Consider the following 16,648-nt stretch of genomic DNA (forward strand, 5'->3'; position numbering starts at 1 on the left):
ACAGCGAGTCGTAACACTGTGGAGCCCCGGGCTGGGAATGCTGGCTTCACTGACAGCAGAGGTGGCAGAAGGAAGAATGAATGATTTACAGGCTGCACGTTTTTTCCTGTATTTTTCCAGTAGATGAAGACCAGCAGGTGGAACATAAATCCGTTGATGTGAAGGGAAGATACCGGTGTTGCAACGTGGCCAAAAATATTTACTGACGTTCTGTGTTGTAGCTCAACCAAAGCAGAACCATCAGGAAGTGAGCCATTGCTATACTGATATATACTGATTTGGTGCTTCAACCTAGGGCAGGGCGATATGGAGAAAATCAGATATCACGATATTTTTGACCAAATACCTCAATGTCAATGTTGTGACGATATTGTAGGGGTGACAATTGGTAATCTAATAAAAATATCTTCACAATGAGATTTTTGATCAATAATCATCAGTAATGTAGATATAATTACTAAGTGGGTAAAGGCAAAGAATAGAACAGTTACAACAGTCTGGTAAGTTCAGAAAATGACATCACTTTACTGTAATGCAGCCTTTAAAACCAGCAAAAGACTAAACTTAAGCCATTTACGATATTATAATCTAAAACAATATCTAGTCATATATCACGATATCGATATAACATCAATATATTACCCAGCTCTACTTCAACCTAAGAAAAAAGCTAACTATAAAGCATCCTTGAATGTAGGTTTTCTTCTATTTTATCCACCCCATATGTCTGGTAGCATGCTAAGCAGGGTTGCGCAACCTCTAAAAGAAAACATCCTTTGACATTTGATCTTCGGTTTGTGACGGCTGCAGGGTTTCACGAGGGTTTTACGTTGTTCTACAGTTTTAAAGCTACAGTTAGCAGAAGGGACATAAATAACACGTGAAATGAACCAAATTCATCACAGAGCAAGTGGAATACAGTCAATGTGTAGTAATCTTTATAGAGCAACACCAGCTTTAATGAAAACTTTGCAAGGGGATTCTTTCACAGTGTCGTCTCATGTAACTGGAAACTCCAGTTTGTTAGTGGCAGACACAAAAAGGCTTTAGACAAAGACAATTGGTACTGACACATCAAGACTGTGGCATCACCTGACATCTCCTAGCTGACGCCACCTGTGTCTTGGCCAAAAAGTTGCACTTGAACACACCGGAAAGACTACAGTCGACAGCCAACTAGTATGAATGCTCTGTGCCTGCATTACATTACATTAAATGTCATTTAGCTGACGCTTTTATCCAAAGCGACTTACAATTGATTTTTATATATGTCAGAGGTCGCACGCCTCTGGAGTAACTAGGGGTTAAGTGTCTTGCTCAGGGACACAAGCATGAGAGGAAATAACTCTCCATGCCAGAATAAATGATGAGTGAAACATAACATCGTTAACTTTTACTAATTTAGCGGCCAGCCGGCTGGTTCACTAGCTTGCTCGCTAGGGGGCTCAGTTCTCAGTCTAGCACCAACCACGGTGCAGAGGGAGAGAGGATGAGAGGTCTACAACCTTGATATTAAGTTTACGGTATAGGACATTATTCTATTATTTTTTTTTTTTATCTTGTAGTGTATAGCTATGTAGATCTTTTAAAAGACATGTTTATGTTGAAATAAATATACCTACATAAGTAGTTATGTATCTCATTTTAAATGAGGACATATTGTGCAAAAATAGATGATGAGATGAGAAGAGCCTTTTGCGTTTGCCCTCGCCAGTCGTTTGCTTGCGCTCCTCACTTCCGTTTTTCTTCTTGTGCACTTATGCGTTTAACCTAAATCAGATGGATTCCTCTCACTGACGTCTCCAACACATGTTGAAGTGGCCGGGGAAAAAAGCAGGCCCAACTTGGATGGATATCCTTGGTGTGTTGGCACCTAAGGTATGTAAAGAACTGAAGTGCATCAGGCAATTGCATCATTGTTCTCAATAAAGCATAGTTAACAGATACAAAGCACTGGTGATGTTTTTGGCAACTCTGGGAATAAGTAAGAACAGTTGTAGCCTAAAGGTCGAGACACACCGACCAGACGGCCGACCCACGGCAGAAAAGGCAGTTTGACTGATCAGTTTCCCCGAGTTGGTTAAAAAAAAGTGCCTCGGAACACACCAAAGCGACGCTAACAGCAGGCGGCGCTAATCTGTATTGTCGCCCAAAAATGAAAACCGGCCGGTGATTGGACGAACGCGTCACGTGGGTCTGGTTTCTCCGGAAATTCAAAGACAGACTGTCATGGAATATGTTCAGAATACGATCTCATATTTTACTAAAATAGTACACCAAAACGTGTTTCTGAAAACATTTTAAGCGAGAAATAGGCCATGCAGTTGCTGAATCTGTCTTCATTTCAGATCAACAAAGGTCAGTTTAAAAGATTTTCGTGTCACGCTCATTCCGCTCCCCGTTTCCGGGTTAGCACTCTACCAATCAGATGGGTCATTTGAGTCCGACTGCCGGCAGTGCCCGCCCCGCCGATTATACATGTCAAATCAGCCAAAATGAAGGCCGACGGCCCCTCCGATAGACGACGGCACGGAACACACCGAACACTCGAGTCACTGACCTCGCCAGACTGTCCAACGGCCGATTATCGGCTTTGTGTGTCTGGACCTTTAGGCTTACTGGATTGGAAGAAGTGAAACACGATGGTGTAACCTCTCTTATAAGATGATAGAAGAGAGCAATGGATAGGAGCCAAGAGGTGTGGCTGAGAGGGAGAACTCCGTGATGCAACATGGGCGAGTGAACAGAGTAGTCAACAACACACCTACTTCCTTTCACCTCTGATTAATTGTTTTGTCATGCCATCAATGTTAAACTGAAAATGACATGAGCCATAAAGGAGGACAGAAAATATTAGAAATACCTTGCACTATAATACATCATAAAATATATTACTATATTACTACTGGGGATAAAAAAAAAAAAGATTATCTTGTCATAAAAGGTAGGATGTGGTGTCTGCAAACTAGGCCTTTATAACAGCAGACATTTTGACCCGTCACAGTGATCCAGCACACACAATACCAGGATCCTGTTACTAAAGCAGCTCAATGGAATTCAATTCAGCCATCATTCATTTAATAATTTACACCTGCGCTTTTCCTTCTGCAGCATGTCAAAATTATTTCCATGAAAGACACTAATGAAAAGAAATTGCACGTAGTTTGGCTTATTTGAAGCTTATGTACATTTATGTCATTCTTGCTGTTCTTAGTTTGTACCTTCATGGTTGAATGCACTGATTGGAAGTCGCTTTGGATAAAAGTGTTTAAATAAATAAAATGTAATGTTGCCTGTGAAATTCTGTCAACATGCTGACTAGCGATTAGCCCTGCTGGAGGACACTTTGGGGATCTTTAATCATATCTGTAATTGCTGTAGTCATGCACTTGATTGTTTTTTCCCCTTAAAGTGTCTTCCTTCATCCAACCTGTTTCCATCACAATAACGTAATGAGCCTCTGAATCTAATGTGGCAGTACAGAACAGCAGAAGACAGGATTTAAGAGATAACCGGCTTAATTAAAGCTAAATCCAGTGTTAGCTCACTGACCGACTATACTACAACATTTACTATAACCTCTGCTGTCTGGATTAATGATTCAGACCAAGCCGTTATCAAAAACAGACTATATATTGGTTAATGAAGTTTCTGTTGCACTCCTATGAAGAGTTTCAGTGGAACCCTGCTTCAGTAACTGATAAGTGAACCCACTTATAATGAGTCTCTTTTTGTTGCAGGCATGTGAACACTCCAGGTTACAAACACTGACATTTAAACAAACTGCTGACTCACCCAATGTCAATGAGAGGAGACTTCCCTCGACCCCTCTTGTAGCACAGAAACAGCTCGGGGCTCTTAAGACTGCCATGATTAAGGTTGGCTGGCTGGCCGCTGTAGGTGCTGTCGATGCAAGTGAAGCCCTCGGGCACGGTTTCTCCCGCTGACCTGTTAATGACAGCCAAGTCGGTGATGGGTGCTTTGGGCCCGCTGGACTTGGTCTCCGACAGGTCCTGCTCCAGGGGCGTGGACTTGTCTGTCAGCCCGGCCACCACAAAGTAGTCGGTCACACGGTGACCCTTGTCCTCGATCATGGCTGGACGTACCGGGAAGTGAGAAAATAGAGATGAGATTCATTTGGAATTACATTTATATGCATGCAGTCATTTTCTTTTGCCTAATAGACAATAACCCCTCCTGTACCACATTCGTAGAAGACATCAAGGTATTCTATTTTCAGCAGTGGTTAAACCCTTGCAAAGTAGTCTATTTTACTTGCTACATATACTGTATTTAGGCTATAGCCAAGGAGAACACTGCATGTTGGTGAAAGCTCTTGCATCTCGCTATGGAACAGTGGAAAGGATTACACATGCAAGCATACACAGAATGTTAAGTAATACTGTGGCAAAGGCAATAAACGGATCCTTTAAGACTGAGGCACCACAACGAAGCAAACAAACTTGGGGAACACAGAGGGTAATGACAAACACTCTTGTCATTGTATATCACCGCACTGCTCCAATTATGTTGAGAGAGTTAAAGCTCTGGTGGCTACAGAGAGCCAAGGAAGGGCAGCCGGGCCCGGAGGAATGCTCAGAAATGCCACCGGGAGTGTAAATCGCTTGATTTAGAGAGACACCAAAGACACTTGAGACACCAAAGACACTTGAAATATGGTCGCTCGCTAGCTGCTAGTGACAGAAATATGAAAAGTGACCCAATTTAACAGTTGGAGCTGCCAAAATCTGTCATTTGTCATTTTTGATTGAATATAGTATGTAAGGAATTTCATTCATTTTAAAGGTTTTGTTTCCGTTTTCTAGTTCATGTTTGAGTCATGACACCAAATGTAGCAGTTGATGACTCAGTTATTGGTTACATTGGAAATTGAGCTCTTATTTATGACATTAGGATTAAGCATTTACAAGACATCAAACTGCTGCTCATCATTTATACTCTATATATTATGGTGCAAAGAAATCATCTTTCTGTGCATATAAAAAGCACTTGACTTATCAAGTCTCACCACTAACAACAGAAAGCAACTGGTTGTCTGGAGAAAGAGAAACTTAAAGTAAACACATCCACGTCGCCTTCAAAGGGCTGTTAGGGACCTACACAGGAAGTTCAATTTTTCCAGTGGTGAGTCAGCTGTGGCGGGAGGGGGAAAAAGCCTCTTTGTACAGCAACAGCAAGCACAGACAGCCCTGGACTTCATGACGCAGAATACTGTTCATTGTATTGGTTTCATTTTTATTCTGGACTTTTCACCAATCAATATGATAACAGTATGTTGCTAAAAAAAAATTGTGAAGCCACAGTACAGTCATCTTGAAAAGGTCATCCTGCAAGAAAAGGCTGAGATAATCTAAAAGAAAACATGTGAAGAGGTTTCGAGCAGTGTAGCTGGAGACAGGAGTGCATGCTAACGTCTACTGGCTGCATTACAGTGCAGGACATCCGTTGGCTTGTGTTGTGGAAGGAGTGGCAGGAGGCAGACTGACCTGCCTGGGAGGAAAATTATTCAGGCGCAGCAAGACAGCAAACAGCTGACTGTCTGACACACGTTACACACATTTTCCACACTAGACTTTGAGCCTGCTTTTTAGACTTTCCTCAACTATACTGCACGTAGTCTTAGACAACGGCATGTGTGAGAAATAGTTGCATTAATGTTCAGTCTTTTGACCAGTATATAAACCCTTATCTGATTGAAAGATGAAGGCAGCCCTGCTCTTTTAGTTATAAACTTGGCATTTTGCCCATGCGAGCATGCCAAAATCCATTTGTTTCAAGTATACTGCCAGCCTTACAGTCCAGGTAGCTTTAAAGAATTGTACCTGGATATTTGCCCAGAATATGGCCGGCTTTTTCTTTCCTTTTTAAACAATGTCGGGAAATCAAAGAGCAAAGTGTATGAACACAAGCCTCGAGCAGCAAAAACAATACAGTTTCATGTCATATCCAAGCAGAGGCTGAATGACTTCAACTTTCCACAAACAAACACAGCAATAAAAGTGCATTAATGAAGATGGGTTGGAATAGCAGGCGCCCTCCCACAATTCTTACAAGAGTCAGCCGTTTAAGAAATGCAGGATGGAAAAACAGATGGGTTTCACAGGTAAGGCAAGGAAGATACAGTAAATATCCTGATACAGGATCAGCACTGTTTAGCTAGGCCAGTGCGTTTTAAATGGAGACCAGACCTATGAATTCACTTTATTTCAGTGTTCTCCCTCCAATGTAGGACATTTACCCAGTCTCATGAATGTTCTTGTAGATATTTCACAACACAATGAATAATGTTTGTCGTACTCCTTCAATGTTGGATTCAGCAATCTAAAGACATAGAACTGTTTTAAGACTTATTGCTCTGAAGAGATTTACTGCACTGTATCCATGGTGACATACATCTCACTGGTCAAAACCCTATTCAAAAGCAAAATGCTGTTTTCAGACTTTATTTGCTGTATAACAACCCACACTGTTAAATGTGTTCTCACCAAAGGCTGGGCAGTAAATGTACTCTGATGCTCTTCATGTGTGTGTGTCGGTGAATGAATGTCCGTTTATAGCTACAACAAAACTCTAATATTCCTCACAAAACTGAACACATATTTCTATTAAAATAGATTAATGAATCAATAAACTATTGCATTCATGTGTCTGGGTCTTTATGAGATTTTGAAGCTGGTTGTTGTTGATGTCTATGCATGGAATATAGTCCAACACTTACTACATTACTGCAAATAGAGGAGCCCACAAACCAAACCAAGCGCTTCAATCTGTAAAGTATGGCATCTCAGAAGGCAGTTCCATCTTCTAGTATGGATCAGGAAGTGCATTACACCTGCACTAATACTATTTTCCCAGAGGAATACTGTGAATTTCAGTCTCTGATTAAAATGTTAAAGTCAAACACATAAGCTGACCGAGCAGCATATAAGCAAACAACTGTATTTACAGTATATTGAACTCTATTAACTTTTTTTTTTTTTTGTTTAAACCGTGTGGGGGTCAGTGAAAAAAATAAAAAAATCTATATTGCCTTTTTGAAAATCGATACAGTATTGCAAAATAAAATATTGCGATACTCAAGTGTATCGATTTTTTCTTACACCCCTAATGTATAGTCACCAGTTGCTAGCTTTACTTACCGTTTTTAAAACTGACTGACTTTTTGCTATCTTGAATGTTTCAATTTAAGCCAGATTCTCCTGTAATAGCAGGTCAAAGCAAGGCTTTTCCTGACTCAGAATGGACCTTTGGGGGCACCTGGGTAGCTCACCTGGTAGAGCACACAGGACCTTTTTTCTGGGGGAGAGGGGGACGGGGACTACGCACAACAGTAAGCATGACATTATTTTATTTATTTAATAGAAATCTATGCATTTTCCTGTTATTTCTGACAATTTGATAAACATAGACTGTATGTATGTATGTATGTATGTATGTATGTATGTATGTATGTATATTCAATTTTATTTATAGTGTCAAATCATAACAGGAATTATCTCAGGACACTTTACAGATAGAGTAGGTCTAGACCACACTCTATAATTTACAAAGACCCAATAATTCCAGTGATTCCCCCAAGAGCAAGCATGAATGCATAAGTGTGACAGTGGCAAGGAAAAACTCTTTTAGTTTAGTTTTAGTCTTTAGTTTTAGGAAGAAACCTCAGACAGACCCAGGCTCTTGGTAGGCGGTGTTTGACGGTGCCGGTTGGGGGTGTGATAAACAGTGGCAATAATAGTCACAATAAAGATATTGTAATAGTTCATGGTGTCGTAAAGCACAGCAGGGTGTAACAGGGCGTGGCAGGGCATTGGCCGGACATAGCAAAAAAAAAATATATATATAATATATTACACATACACACTTGAGTAAATGAAACCCCAGTTTTTACAGAATTGTTATTTTTATTCTGAATTCTTATCATTTTGGTGCTGGTGATTTTCCTTTGGGGATGGTTAAAACCTCTTTGGGGAGCGCCAGAAATTCCTCTATGCAGGAAAAAACCCTGCAAAGGTCAGCAGGAAAGGATTGGATGTGTGTGCACTCGCGTCTCGCTTTCTTACTCGCAACGTTTGATCATTTCTTACTTTAACAACTGTTTTGCAAGAGGGTTTTCTTCTGAGTAACTTTCACATTTTAACTTTGTCACAAACATTAGCCTGTACAATTCATCTGCTCGAGGATTGTAATGATTCTGTGCGGGGTGTAGGGTTTAGTAGTGAATTTAACAGTCTACTTCAGTAATTCTGCTTTTGGTTTAATTACAGAGGAATATGACGTATTGATATTTCAGGGACTTTACCATGAACACCAACAATAACTTTAATGCTGTCATATCATTTTCTGTTATTATTATTATTATTTTTTATTTTTTTTTAAATGGGGGGGATGATAGCGATAGAAAAGCTATTTGTTGTGGATAGGTTACCATTCCAAGTTGGATTAGTCTGTAATGCTATATCACTTCTGTGCAATAGAGAGGGAACTACAATAAAAGGCACAAACAAAATGGCCATTTGAAATATCATTGGTGATATCTGCCATATTCACATATTACCACCACAGATATTGAAATTAATAGTCATGTTTCCCTGCAAGGCCAATTAGCCCCTGATGTTAGGTCTGCACACAACTGTGGACTCACTCTTAAGGCTAGAACCATTTGTGACAGTCCCCTCTGCCTCCCCCACACACCCAACCACAACCATACAAATATCTCTTTGTGACAGTCCATGATAGACAAACACTGACGCTGCCATGGCAACCCAGCCCCAACAATGACAGGCTGCGCATCCCTGAGCTGCGACTAGTGTTACCCTAGCTGAGGAAATTGATCTCCAAGTCTTTCAAGGGGACATTTAGTATAGCTGACACGTGTTCTGTAGTCAGCCACGAAGGATGGCGAAATTAAGTCCGCTGTCTCAGTTTGAGCTCTAAAATGCCAGAGAAGGCTTGTTTTATTGTGCACTTTTATGTCTGGCGAGCAAATAAAATGGCAGTGGCCATAAACAGCAATGGTGTTGACAGTGAATTAGACTAAAAGCTTTAAAAGCTATTGTAAACAGAAGTGAACATAGCATTTGGGATTTTCCGCCCTTCTTGTTCTGCACTTGTGACAGCATGCAGGGGTGGGGAAAAAAAACATTTTGGAAAACTTATAAACCTCAAGGCATAAATTGTGAAGCTTCTCAGGAAAAATGGTAAAATGACTGAGACAAACTGGTGCACTAAATTTCGACTGTATTAAGTCCTGTGTAACTTAAGCCCCTGCCTCTCTAAAGGTTGTGCTCTGCCCCTCCCTTCCCATGTGAAAACCTGTTCCTCTGTTACCCCTGAGCCCTGATGATCGAGTGTCACGCTCTTTGTCTGGGTTGCACTCAGGGAGTAGGGTCACTACGAACCATGACAAAAATACTATGAAGCTTTAGAGGACACGTATTCTGACCAGTTAATAGCTGTAGTCTCCAGTATACTTTAACTTGTAATGTATAATGCACACAGTCTGTTTACTCATCACTAGAATTAGCTCAAGCTAGGTTTGGCACATAATGAGCAGGACTATATAAAGTTAACTAACTTGATCTGTAAGATATCTATTTTATGGAGGACTTTATCCACAATGCCAACTTCTGGCTCAAACCTTGGCCCTAACCCTTTGAACTGACTGATGTACTTTGCTTCAAAAATATGCACACCCTCTTTTCAGAACAATATTCTTCAAACACAAAGGACATAACACTCTGGGAATTAGTGTGACTTCCTCTTTCCAGTGATAACAGTTTTGCTGATGTCCATATATTGCGGATAAATGTCTACTATATACTCTGAAAATAACAACATATGGCATGACTAGGTGCCACAAGCTTCTAAATAAAGGGAGTGTAAGCCAAGCAAAAACAGCCAAAAGGTTCAGCTTGTTATAAGTCCCCAAATGTAAAACAGGTTTTGCCATTCAGGCCTCACTGATGTGATGGGACCACTCCCCACTTTTAAGTTAGTTTCTCTTGCCTGGGCTTACCATGTTGAGAGCACTACAGATGCTCCAACAGGCTAACATTCATTACAAATTACTTGAATGGTGGTCTTAAAAAAAAAAAACAATGATCAAATATCTCAGACAAATAAATAAAGCCATCAAAACCACAATCTCCCTGCCTCGTAATCCATCATTTTAATTTCTAATACGTGGAAATCTGTGGAAAGTTCATCGATCTTTTGTTAGCCATTATTGTCAGTTGTGGGAAAGAAATGTACAAATAGCCAACTGATTCGTAATTTATGGAATTATCTGATCTTTGGAGCTGCTCTGTGATCATTCAGAGAGGCATGCTGCAGGGGAAGACCTATCCAAAAAATTTTAAGATAAGCAAACACAATTTTGGATGGTGCAATAGAAAATAATGATATGTAATGATTCACTGCCTCCAGTACAATACGAGTAACAAGTAACTACTGTAGTACTGAGGAATATATTAATAATTGTAAATTAGCAAATCCAACTAATTGGATTAAGGGTATCTTATGTAATAAAGGGTTATGTTGGTAAAAAAAAAAAGGACCCAATTAAGGATCAAAATTAAACCCATGATCACTCTTAGTTCTAAAATCCTGAGTGGATCATTCCTTCAGGCCCCTGATTTCCCTGCACTGGAAAGTCTTGTTCTTTGACGGTGGCACTGGTCTTAACTTGCTTGCAAATGTGTCAAAGGTTGGCTATGCAGCCCAACAACCCCTGAGGGCAGAGGAAAACTCTTCTACTGCCATAAATAAAACTGGGGAGGTCCTACTCCTCGTTTGTTCACTTGTAGCACTGGTCTGGTGTTAATGGCATTCACCTGGCCAGCCCCATCATTTCCAAAGTACCATATTCCACGAGGGACAAAAGGATGAAGAGACAGAAATCGAGACAGACATAGAATCAGAGGTTTTTCTATTTAAAGTACACAGAGTGAAACCCCTTACTTACTCCATCCCCCCATGATCTGCCCCACAATGATCTCATCCATTTCACACAAAAGAGCCTGGAGGCTTGTTCCCCAGGGGTGAAAGAGCCTGCCTGCGTGTCTGCGCATGCACAAGTCTGAGTGTTTGTGTGTAATGTGGGACAACAGACAGTGCTGTGTCTCTCTTAGTTACAGTATTTAAGCAGGAGCCCCGCCATGCAGATCCACTCACAGCTTGACTGAAACAGCAGCTGATCATCATGACACACACAATTGTCATGTACTGAACCTTGAGCGCTGCAAATGAGCATAAAAAGCAATGTTTACAGAGGGTGTACAGGTGCAGTAATTATACGAGGGAGCGGGCGACCCTTGGTTATAAATGAGGACTGATCCTTCACACCAACCCCTCCTGTTGTGACAAGTGTACATGTATGTGCCCTTCTGTGCATGTTCTAATTATTCATCTGAATGTAACAGGACTGCTTAAGTTTACTTTAAATCCTTTCTGAAAGCTCAGCTATGGCTCCTGACACAAACACAATTGTCAAAAGCAAAAACCTGCAAAGGAACAGGTCATTTTATTTCAGCTGTAACAGCCTCCAACTCCACCCTTTCAGCTCCAGTGGCAGCCGCTGAGCCATGGTGTGTGCTTTAAGTGCCACTCTGTAGCTCTGGGCTTTGGAGGATCTGAAAAGCAAAGTGGTCCTCCCTGCCATCTGTCATCACAGTGTGCTGTAGGTGGTGAAGGCCAGGCCGAGCATAAGGTGCCAATGAGGTGACGAAACTTCCACTTTACAAGGTGATGAAGACCGCAGGAACACGGCTAAAAGCTATGTTTTTTCTGAGGGGGAGAGGGATTTTGAGGGGGGGGATGAGCTGAAATTGAAGCCCGTTGAGTTGCTGTCTGATTGAATTCATATGGTGCAAGCCAGAGTGTGCATGTGTGCACATTGTTGGCTGTTAAACAGCGGCCTGTAAATACGTCACCCTGCTAATTAATCTTAACATGTGTTGTGATGAGACTAACAGTCTAACTGGGTGGAATAAGCCACATAAGCCATCAGTTTACGATACAGAAAATAAGTCAAAATGTTTCAAAAATAATGCTCAAGTGCACTTGATAAAGGCAGGGAATATATAACTGTTTAATATTTGCTGTTCAGAGTGTGTGAGAGGTGAAGCATTCACAGTCTATCTGCTTTTTGGCTCCAGATAAGCCTGTGTGATAGCCTTGCATTATCATATGCGTATACTAACAACCTTTCTCTAGCGCCGCACGGCCTGCACAAAGCAAAAGACCAACGATGAACTCTGTTCCTCATTCGTGTTTGTTTAACTCTGGCAGCTGGTTTTTTTTTTATATACATAAAAATCCAATTTCATTTAAGGACTGACGATAGCCGTCAACACTCTTCTCAGAATAGGTATCGGACTGCCAAATCACACAGATAACAGATGTTTTTTCAACAGGCTATTTAATTTCGTTCTTTTTAGGCACAGGTTATTCTGCTTTACTTCTCTAAGCTCTAATTGAGCATTAATAATATGTCTGCCATGTTACTGAAATACTGTCCTGATATGTGCAAGGTTTAACTTCACTAAACAAAACATGTTCACATTAAAAAGGAATTATATACTATATACTACTACGGCTGCAAAAAAAAAATGAAATCAATGAATTTTGATTTTCAATGAAAATATTTACATTTGTATTGCTTAAATCTGTAAATAACACTTAAGATTATAACAAATGTCCATTTACCAAAGCCAAGAAAATGACTTCAAATCGCTTAGTAAATATGCTAGTCAAAAAAAGAACACAATCTATTTTTTTTTTATATTATAGAAGCTTTAATCAGCAAATGTTTTTTTTTTTTTTTTTACTGGGTACTTAATTATCACAACCGTCCTTCAACTAACTGACCAACTGTTTCAGCACTATAACAGTCATCCACTAAAGCCTACAGAAGACTCAGGCAAACGGTATGTTCCCCTTTTAGTATTGTATTCCTGTGAATCGTTATTTGTCAATCTATGTAATGTAATGTTTTAATCAAGATAACATCAAAGCGACCGCTAGCAACCAGTGATTACTGTAATAACTGAAGCTGAAAGTTTCCCCTTTTTCTTCCTGGCTCACCGTGGGTGGCTAGTTACACTCTACAAAGACCTGAGCACGTGATTTAAGAGGCAGGTGCGCTTTCAAAAGAAAAGGGTCACACTTAAAGTGTTTTGCTGAACTGTGTCAAACACAACTGTTGCCTGCACAGCCAACGGCAGCAGGTATGTCAAAGCTTCCCACAACACGACACGAGGGGTCGGACAAGGACAGTGGCAACGGTTATTCAAAGTTTGCTGTAACATACGTCTTTGTACAACTAAAAACAACCTGGGTAAGTTAAGACGATGAGAGGCAGCTCGGAGCGAGACTACGCTCTGCAGAACCCGTCACAAGACTGCCTCCCTCCTGGAGCGTGACACCCGGCGGACACAGAGCATTCTTTCCACTCTAAGGAGAAGGGAGAGAGGGCAAAGTCATTGCCTTTACTAACAAGCTCAGCTGGCCCTATTATAGCTCAGACCCAGAGGCCTATTGAAAGCAGGCAACTAAAACACTAACTGGCACATCACACCGAAGTACAAGGGTCAGAGGACGGAAATATGTTACCTGAGAGGGTTTCTGGCTGGCTTACAAGATCCTTGTTGCCCTTTGGCTAGAAACAACTATCTGGAGTTAATATGTCTTAAAACATGCAAACAGGCAGCTTAATCAAATGCACAGAAGTGTTTCAGGTAAGTGTTGGCTCAAGAACTTGCATTGTCGGTATACTCTGCAGTTAGTTCTGGCTAATGAAGTAGAAACACCAATTAAATACATTTGTAACAGCAAGAGCAATGGTGAGAAAGAAGATCAGGGTTGCTGAAGTGTTTCCTTGTTGAGCCAGACAATGCCTCCCTACCAGCTCTGGGGTTGCTATGTTTTTTTTTGCTGCCGATGACCTCATACCTCTTTATGATGGAAGAAGACCAACGTGTCAATTTAGGTGTAAAGCACTGAGTAAAATGTTAGTATCAGTTAGAGTGTTGAAAAGAGTCGACAATTCAGTGGAACTTCCAAGTCCTTAAAGTAACAGACAAGTCAGTCAAAGTGTTGCTGAAAATTTACCTGAAGGTGTCAGTTAGTGCTTAATGAAATGAGTGACAGTTCAATGATGTCAGCTGAAGTGTGAGCTAAGCAGTACAGTCATTTGAAGAGAGAGAAGCAGTTGAGATGGTAGTTGACTGGCTTTACTGAAAGAATCTACACTGATGCATCACAGCAGACATTTCAGAAACAGTCACATTTGTTGCTCTTGGGAGAAATTCCTCTTACTGTCCCACAGAATGAGTTACTGGATTTTCTCACACTCGTCAAAATCCAATTTGACTTTTGCCAAGGAAACCACCGAGTCCTTCAACAGTCCGTTGCAGCTCCCTTGGCCAATCTACTTCCTTTCCTTAGTCACCTGACAGAGCCTTTGGAAGACCAGCGGTGGTGACAAAGTGCAAGTTCAATGTACACAAAGCCACAGTGAAGCCATGACCTACTTTATACCTGCTGCTGCCTGTAGCGGTTAGTAGGAGGCAACATTCACTCCACTCCCCTGCCGCTGTTAGGCCAAGGCAAGGTCAAGAAAGAAATTTTGCTCCTGCATTTCCACTTGTCAACGGCTCAGGGATGATGCAATTCTGCAATAGCAATTTCCATCATTTACTTCTTCCACAAAGCTTGATTATTCAGTTTTAATCCAACATTCCTGCTGTCACCTCAGGTGGCAAACACATTCAGTACAATGCAATCTGAATGCAATAAGTACAAGAGGAAGTGCCATTCTCTGCTGTGCTGGGACTTGTGCTATGGCTGTCATAACAGGAACATCACATGGATGCCATGAATCACCAAAACGGTGTTGGGAAGCTGAAACTGGGAGTACTCTGCTGCCCTTGGGGGACTGCTGCTGACTGGCAAACAGTCAAATGCTGAGACATAGATATGTGATCATATCCTTAGCAATGCATTCAATGGCATTTGTCCTCACCCAACACACACATCCACAATTCCTACAGAGGCATCTAACACAACTCTACGTACTAGGCTGAGGGTCACACAAATACTGTCATGGCATATTCTGAGAAAACGTCCCTTGATAAAAAGCAAGCCACATGCCCAAACGCGGTCAGGTTAACAGTTCCTTGCCTTAGGTACAGTTCTAAGTGTCTTAAACTGCAAAACTACCTCGCTAAAGTCTTCTCTTTTTTCCAGATATCTCAGATTTTTCAAGCAGGAAATTCATTTTTTGAGTGTGGCTGAAAGCGGACACCTGCAAGGTTAGACAGGCTCCAGGAGAGCAGCGTCTGTTTATCTGGCTTTAAGGAGGGCCCGGGAGGAGAGAGGAATAGGAGGGGTGTAATATTTCCAACTGTTGCATCCGACCGATAATTAGGTCAACTTGTATGCAAGAAATACACTACACATAACAAAAGAAATGTCGTCCATGTGATCCGCCTGTGCAGTGATACGTGGCTGACTCTCTTTCCGCGGTTGAAGAACACACGATGAAAAGTGTAGAGGGAGACAGCAGAAGCACAACACCAGGAAAATGTATTTTCAGCGGGCGACCTTACTCATACACAGCTAAAGTCACCTTAAAATAGTTAAACTACTATTTCTAATTCCCACGACAAACTCTAAGTAAATTGGAAAATATAAGCACTTACCAGCTGTTTACACTGCAGCGAGAGACAATGTTGACATGTAGGCAACTTGCTGTTATTTACCCGCTTGATATAGTCCGTATTTCTATTTATGCAAACTGATACAGGTTAAAACAGGACGGCGCGAGAAAAAAAAAAGGCACTTCGAAATACTCCTTTGAAACTTTGCTGGCCACTTCTTCGCCACACTTTCATCTGAAGTTGTCAGCGGAGGCAGGCGCCATGTTTGTGTCTGCGCTGATAGTTTTGTTGCTGGGCTTTCTTCCTAAACGTTTCTTTCAGACTGGAACCGCCCAAAGAGGAGAGGCTACAGTCCCTGCTGCAACTGACAGAGGCGAGGCTGGCCTTGGGGAGCGCAATCAAGCTAGCTAATACACATAAAACCAGCACTTCCGGTGTACTTTTTTCAAAGTAAAGCCCCTCAGTGGCGAACACATGTTGCAGTTTTCAGAATAAAGTTATTTTAAATCGTCAATAAATTCATCATTCTTAGTAATAGTAGCATACTTAATAACACGGCTATTATAATACGTCATATATATTTGTTATAGTTTACGTTCATATTTATAGTGTACATCATATATACTATGCTGCTTCCGCATATGTTTTGTGTTAATTATACATACACAACCATTTTACATAATAAATTAACATAAATACCAACTTCAGTATTAGTCTGAACGAGCCACACTTCTACCGTACGCGGCAGGACCTCAGATCTAATTTGTAACCCAGATTGCACATTTTGCGTTTTATTGTGACTTGACATTCTGACTTCGCTGAGTTTTTAAATTGCTGCCTTGACTCATTTCTTTTGCTCCATGATTTTCCTTTGGCTCTGGCGCCCCCATCTTTACACTGAGAGCCGTTGTACGTATATCAAACAGGTACGTGTGGAAACATTTTGCTGCTCTGTCGGAAAACGA

At 41.1% G+C, this 16,648-nt stretch overlaps 1 protein-coding gene across 3 annotated transcripts in view; it reads right to left on the bottom strand.

Moving 5' to 3' along the window:
- dennd4c (DENN/MADD domain containing 4C) overlaps positions 1–16,005 on the bottom strand; it is a 35,502-nt gene extending 19,497 nt beyond the window's left edge. For all 3 annotated transcript variants that reach the window (XM_078276538.1, XM_078276537.1, XM_078276536.1), the window contains exons 1-2: positions 15,726–16,005; positions 3,796–4,096 (exon numbers count right to left, since the gene is read on the bottom strand). In XM_078276538.1, the coding sequence (XP_078132664.1) occupies positions 3,796–4,094 (299 nt within the window). In that variant the 5' untranslated portion in view covers positions 4,095–4,096; positions 15,726–16,005. The remainder of the gene's footprint in view (positions 1–3,795; positions 4,097–15,725) is intronic.
- Between the last annotated feature and the right edge of the window lie 643 nt (positions 16,006–16,648).

The sequence above is a fragment of the Sander vitreus genome, chromosome 19, assembly GCF_031162955.1.
Source record: "Sander vitreus isolate 19-12246 chromosome 19, sanVit1, whole genome shotgun sequence".
NCBI classification, from domain to species: Eukaryota; Metazoa; Chordata; class Actinopteri; order Perciformes; family Percidae; genus Sander; species Sander vitreus.